The sequence below is a fragment of the Mandrillus leucophaeus genome, unplaced genomic scaffold (assembly GCF_000951045.1).
Source record: "Mandrillus leucophaeus isolate KB7577 unplaced genomic scaffold, Mleu.le_1.0 Scaffold11, whole genome shotgun sequence".
NCBI lineage: Eukaryota > Metazoa > Chordata > Mammalia > Primates > Cercopithecidae > Mandrillus > Mandrillus leucophaeus.
In genome coordinates, this window is record NW_012099209.1 from 2232371 (window position 1) to 2238890 (window position 6520).

Here is a 6520-nt window from a genome sequence, read left to right on the forward strand (position 1 = left end):
CAAGAGGTAGGGGGCACGGCGCCGGCGAAGGCTCGGCGGCCGGCCGAGCAAACAGGAGTTGCCAGAAGTGTGTCCTGGCCGCGTGGCGGGGACCACGGCGAGTGTCTGTCTGTGGCAGCAGTGGGAAGGGGGGAGGACGCCTGTGGATCGAGGGGTCCCCTGGGGTCCCTGGCACCCTCCTTTCGCCCCTCGTTCCCTGTACTGGGGTGTCTGTCCGCCAGCGTCGCAGCTGGGGTGGTGACAGACAGGAGTGAGTTGAGACTGAGCTAGGATTTGAACCCGGGTGTCCAGGGCTGTGCAGAACCAGGGAGAAACTTCTTGGAAAAACTGAGGCTGATCTGTCCCTGGGGGCCCATCCAGCAGAAATGTTGGCTCAGAAGCAAATATTTACTGCACGAGGCTGGCATTTGGGTGGGGTGTCAGGAGTCCACATAATTGAGGTTAACCCCCTCCAAAGCCTTATCTCTCTTGGAGTCTCAGTTTCCTCTTTTGAAAAGCAGAGAGGATAAATGAGGGCTGTGGATTCTACCGGACCTGGGTTCAAATTTCGACTCAGCCACTACCAGGCTGTGTGACCTCAAGTAGCTCTAACCTCTCTGTGCTTGGGTTTTTCATTGGTGCTGGACTGGGGCAAAGTCTGGGTGGTGGGACCAGCTACCAAAAGACCTTGAATGCTGAGTCCAGGGCTTAAACTTCCCTCCAAGATCGTGGGGAGCACTGGAGGGGGGATATGGGTACCAGAGGGATGAGGTGCAGGAGGCTGGCTTCAGGCCCCTGCTTTCTGCCACATTCTGTCTGTTGTGTCCTGGGTACCAGGAGAGGATGGTTCCCAAATGGCAATTTCTCGAGGTCCTGGATCTCCTCCAGGAAGAGTTGAACAAAGAGTCAGCCCTGCATAGATGCTTGGGAAGTGAACAGATGATGCTTGGTTCTCCTTTGAGGCCTCACACTTGGCCGTGTTTTCAAGAAGACCTCGCCCAAGAACAGGAGGGAGGGCAACTCAGTGTTTTTCCCAGATGCTTTTGGAAGCAGCAAGTGATACAGCAGGATCGGGGAGGGAGGGTGCTGGTGGTGCAGTGTGGGGGCGAGGAACCAGGTGAGGGGCTGGGAGAGGATGCGGAGACAGCCAGGTGAGCATGCATTGAGGGGTTGGCAGGAAGTTTTGCAGAAACCTGCAGGTTTCACTTTTGCTTCTGCAGCTCAGGCTGGGAGACAATCACTGTGACTCTTGACATCTGTGGCTTCAGTTTCCCGGTCTGGGAAATGGGCTCGGCTGGTCGCTCCCAACTCTGGGGCTTGTTGGGCTTGGCACATGTTGGGGATGTAATTCACTCAGGAAGCATTGCCTGCCCTCCCAGCGTGAGCCAGGCCCTGTGAGCCTTGTGTAGGCACAGACAACAGTGTATGTACCCGAGTCTGGCCCAGAGCTGAGCACTGGATGTAGTAGGTTTCATCCTTCAAGGTAGAGATGGGGAAACTGAGGCTCAAGGGACAGCCATATGTGGAGACATAGACAGGCTGGGCCTCTTCTCCCTGTCCACCTTGTCACCAGTGTCCTTTGATGATCGTATGCATGTTCTCCCATGCATTGACCTGCTCTGAGCATTCTGCCTGGGACCCCATTTCTGCACCTCAGAGGCCCCGAGACTTCATCTCTCCCTCCCCGCGAGGTTCTCCCACCGCTGAGCTGTGTTGGCGGCTTGGGGTGTGTGGGCTGATGCTCTGGTGGAGCAGAGCTGTTGCCGGGCGACTGCTCTGGTGGGGCGGGAGATGGTGTCACTCCCAACTTCCTTCTGTCAAGGTGTGGGCTGAGGCCAGGGCTCAGGTGGGAGAAGAGGCCAGGCAGGGTGTCAGAGACCTGGGCCAGGTATCTGGTGGCCAGAAGGGACCTGGGATGGAAAGAGGACAACATGTGGGCAAAAGTTCAGCAGAACAGGCAGGACTGTGAAGGAGATTGCATTTAGGGTTTCTAGTTGGGTCCCATTGGCATTTTAGGGGCATCTTGGGAAGAAGGAGGGTTGTCAAGAGATGGGAGCAGGGGCTTCAGGAGGGGTGTATAGAATGGGGTGTCTCAGCCCATATCTGGGCTCCAGGGTGTGGTTGGTCCACGTGATTTGCTGGTGCTGCTGGCAGTAGCCATGGTACAGGGAAAGGTGTGGGGGTGGGACTGTAACACAGAACCGTGAAAAGCTGGGCCGGGGGCTCCTGGCCATATGTAGTGTCCACCATCAGGCTAGAAGCACTTCATGCCATTGCTGTTAATAACAACATTGCCAATAGTTTGTGTTTGTTTTTGTTACTGTTTTTGAGACGAAGTTTCACTCGTGTCGCCCAGGCTGGAGTGCAATGGCGCTATCTCAACTCACCGCAACCTCCACCTCCTGGGTTCAAGCGATTCTCTGCCCCAACCTCCTCAGTAGCGGGGATTACAAGTGTGCACTACCACGCCTGTCTAATTTTTGGGTGTTTTGTTTTGTTTTGTTTCGTTTTTTTGAGACGAAGTTTCACTCTTGTTGCCCAGGCTGGAGTGCGATGGTGCAATCTGGGCTCACCACAACCTCCACCTCTCGGGTTCAAGCGATTCTCCTGCCTCAGCCTCCCAAGTAGCTGGGATTACAGGCATGCATCACCATGCCCAGCTAATTTTGTATTTTTAGTAGAGACAGGGTTCCTCCGTGTTGGTCAGGCTGGTCTCGAACTCCTGATCTCAGGTGATCCACCCACCTTGGCCTCCCAAAGTACTGGGATTACAGGGATAAGCCACTGTGCCCAGCCTTGTTTTTGTTTTTTTAAGAGAGAGGGCCTTGTTCTGTCACCTAGGCTGGAGTGCCGTGGCACGATCATGGCTTTACTGCAGCCTTGACCTCCTAAGGCTCAAGCAATCCTTTTGCCTCAGCCTCCTGAGTAGCTGGGACTACAGGCGTGCATCACCACAGCCAGCTAATTTTTAAATTTTGTATAGAGACGGGGTCTCACTATATTGCCCAGGCTGGTCTTGAACTCCTAGCTTCAGAGGATCCTCCCACCTTGGCCTCCCGAAGCACTGGGGTTATAGGCATGAGCCACCATGCCTGGTCAGCAGTAGTTTCAATAATAAGGAATGTTAGTCAAGGGGTGACTCCCTCCTGGGCCTTAAAGACCTGGCTAAGGGCCATGGGGGAACCCACCTGGGGGCAGAGTGGGAGTGGCCATGTCCAACATCCCATCCTTCTCCAGAACGGGCTGCCTGTGTGATTTAGGCTGGGCAGGTGGCTTAGTGCAGGGCCCTGGGCAGCCACCTACCCTGTCCCCTTTTCCCCCCACAGCTGCCGCAGCGGGAACCGCAAGAGCTTGGTGGTAGGAACGCCCTCCCCGACCCTCTCCCGCCCCCTGTCGCCACTGTCAGTCCCAACGGGTGAGTGTGGGAGCAGCCAGCGGGTGCTGTGTCCTGCCTCTGCCCCGCTGACTCAGTTTTCCCACCTCCTCCTCAGCAGGCAGCAGCCCCTTGGATAGTCCTCGGAATTTCTCGGCTGTCTCTGCCCTCAATTTCCCCTTTGCCCGGAGGTGAGTGATTACCAGCTTTGGGAGACAGTGCGGGCACCACGGGCAGGGGTTGGGCAGGGGCACGTGCTCGGGGGCTAGACCTGGCCCCTCATTCATTTCATTCACCTTTTCCCCTCCCCTGGCCCATCTGGTGGTGGTCTCCCCCTCTGGCTCCCATCCCTGACAAATGCATGCCATCTTGCAGCCACATCCCACGCACAGACAGGTAATTTCAACCAGCCCAGGGGGTGGGTGGTCGTGGGGGGATATAGCCCTAAGAATCATTAACTCACTAAAGAAATCATTCATTCATTCATTCACTTAACAAGAGCTGATTGAGTGCCTGTCATGTGCCAGACGCTTGCATTTCATTTATTTATTCATACAACAACGTTCATTAAGCACCTGCTGTGTGTATGCTCTGCGCTGCGGGCTGAGGGCATGGTTGCAAATGGGCGACTGGCCCTGAGCCCCTGGGGAGTCCTCCGTTTGGTGGGGGGTGGCCAATGTGTGCCCCAGAAGCTACAGCTCAGAGGTTGAAGCTTTGACAGGGGACACAGTGGCAGCTGGAGTCACGGGGGGCTTTCTAGAAGAGGTAGGTACTTGGAGAGAGAGAGAGCGTGCAGTGGATTTGGCCAGCCTGTGTCTCTGTTCTTGGTTATTTTCAGGAGATCCTTCCTATGACAGGGCCAGAATATGCTGGCCACAGTGTCTGCTCTTAGTCCCCACAAACCACAGGGGCCAGGCTTTCCTTCCATCTGTTCTTGTTCCCCTCTCCAGGGCAGACGGCAGAAGATGGTCCCTCGCGTCTCTCCCATCTTCCGGCTATGGAACCAACACACCCAGCTCCACCCTCTCGGTACCCATAGCCCCACCTTGGCAGACGGACAGGCAGATGCCGGGTTGGGGGGGGACACATCTTTGTGTGTTTTCTTCAAGGTGTTGGGTAGTTGTGCGGTCAGCAACCATACTAGCTACTTCCTCCATGCATGCCCCATTCTGGAAAATGCGGGGTCCCCTGAGAAGACCCAGCCTTGGCCCCAAAATAGACCCCAGTCGGGGAGATACAGATATCCCCAGCCTATGGGATCAGGGCCTGGCCAGAGGGGGACTTGGGGCTGCCCAGGGGTACAGACAGGGAGGACTTCCTGGAGGAGGGGGCATCAGAGCTAGGGTTTTGAGGGATGCATAGGAACTAGACAGGAGAAAGAATGTTACCATCTGATGGCCATCTGATGACCAGCAGACAGCCTGGCCCTTGAGGGGTGGTGCTGGGGTCCTGGCCACACCACTGACGGTGAACTCATGACTCTAATCCCCACCACTCTCTACCAGTCAAGCTCATCCTCCCGGGAACGTCTCCACCAGCTTCCCTTCCAGCCGACGCCAGACGAGCTGCACTTCCTGTCCAAGCACTTCCGCAGCTCAGAGAATGTGCTTGATGAGGAAGGCGGCCGGTCACCCCGCCTCCGCCCCCGCTCTCGCAGTCTCAGGTGGGCCTCGACCTCTGGCCCTAACCCCGGCCCCTCCCTGGGCTGGTGTGGAGGCCCAAGTTGTGGCTCCTCCTCCACCCTAGCCTCTGATTCTTGTCCCTCAACCCTGGCTCAGAGCCCCGACATCCTCCCCTAGGGTTGGTCTGAGGTCCCATATCACAAGCCAGCTGTCTTCCTTTCAGCCCGGGCCGCGCAACGGGGACCTTCGACAATGAGATTGTCATGATGAACCATGTGTACCGGGAGAGGTTCCCCAAGGTGGGCAGCGCCTGGCGGCTGGACCAGCCCCTGCGCTTCTCTCCACATTGCTGTCCCTCCATGGAACTCTGTCTTCCTGGCTGTGTCCCCCTTGCCAGTCTGTTCATTTCTGTCTTTCCCTCCCCTTCCACTGAAACATGTTGTTCCTCCTGCCCCAGCCCTCCCAGCCCATCGCCCCCATCGCCTCATCTCCTCATCTCCTCTTTCCCCAACCGTGCCTCTCCTGCCCCCTTCTGTGCGTGTCACTCCAGCCCCACCCTTGACCAGGTCGCCCCGTCTCACCCCACCCAGGCCACAGCACAGATGGAGGGCCGTCTGCAGGAGTTCCTGACGGCCTACGCGCCTGGCGCCCGGCTGGCGCTGGCTGATGGCGTCTTGGGCTTCATCCACCACCAGATCGTCGAGCTGGCCCGAGACTGCCTGGCCAAGTCTGGCGAGAACCTCGTCACCTCCCGCTACTTCCTAGAGATGCAGGAGAAGCTGGAGCGGCTTCTGCAGGATGTGCGTGGTTTTTCGCATGTTGAGGTTTTGCATGCAGTGGGACGTGGAGCGAAGGGGGTCCCCGGGCCAGATGGTGCTGAGGACCTCTGGGTGATGCCACGACCCACCTCCCCCAGGCCCATGAGCGCTCGGACAGTGAGGAGGTCAGCTTCATCGTCCAGCTTGTCCGGAAACTGCTAATCATCATCTCGCGGCCAGCTCGGCTGCTGGAGTGTCTGGTAAGTTTATTTTTGTACAGCCAACTTGGGATCCGGGCAAAACTGAGATTGGGACCACGACAGTCCTGCCGAGATACAAGTGACAGTTGCCATCGTGTAGGGCTTTGAGAGGAACGCAGGGTGCTGCCGGGCTAGCATGGACTTCCCTGAGGAGGGATTGGGAGCGGAGACCCAGGGGGTGAGCTGGGAAGGGTGCTCCAGGCAGAGGGAACAGCATGTGCAGAGGCCTGCAGGTGGAACCAAGCCCCGGGTGACCAGCCCTCCTGTGCCCCTAGGAGTTTGACCCTGAGGAGTTTTACCACCTGCTGGAGGCGGCTGAGGGCCATGCGCGGGAGGGCCAAGGCATTAAGACTGACCTTCCACAGTACATCATTGGGCAGCTGGGCCTGGCCAAGGACCCCCTGGAGGGTAAGCCGGGATGGGAAGAGGAAATCAAGGCTGGGAAAGGCCGGATGGAGGCCAGGCACGGTGGCTCACACCTTTAATACCAGCACTTTGGGAGGCTGAGGCGGGCAGATCACTTGAGGC

General features: G+C 57.5%; 1 protein-coding gene across 1 annotated transcript in view; it reads left to right on the plus strand.

The window, feature by feature from the left end:
- MAST3 (microtubule associated serine/threonine kinase 3) overlaps positions 1 to 6520 on the plus strand; it is a 56463-nt gene that overhangs the window by 17337 nt on the left and 32606 nt on the right. Inside the window, exons 3-10 of the mRNA XM_011991253.1 lie at positions 3306 to 3394; positions 3471 to 3543; positions 4303 to 4381; positions 4858 to 5015; positions 5198 to 5273; positions 5565 to 5774; positions 5891 to 5992; positions 6268 to 6400. Coding sequence (XP_011846643.1) covers positions 3306 to 3394; positions 3471 to 3543; positions 4303 to 4381; positions 4858 to 5015; positions 5198 to 5273; positions 5565 to 5774; positions 5891 to 5992; positions 6268 to 6400 — 920 coding nt within the window. The remainder of the gene's footprint in view (positions 1 to 3305; positions 3395 to 3470; positions 3544 to 4302; positions 4382 to 4857; positions 5016 to 5197; positions 5274 to 5564; positions 5775 to 5890; positions 5993 to 6267; positions 6401 to 6520) is intronic.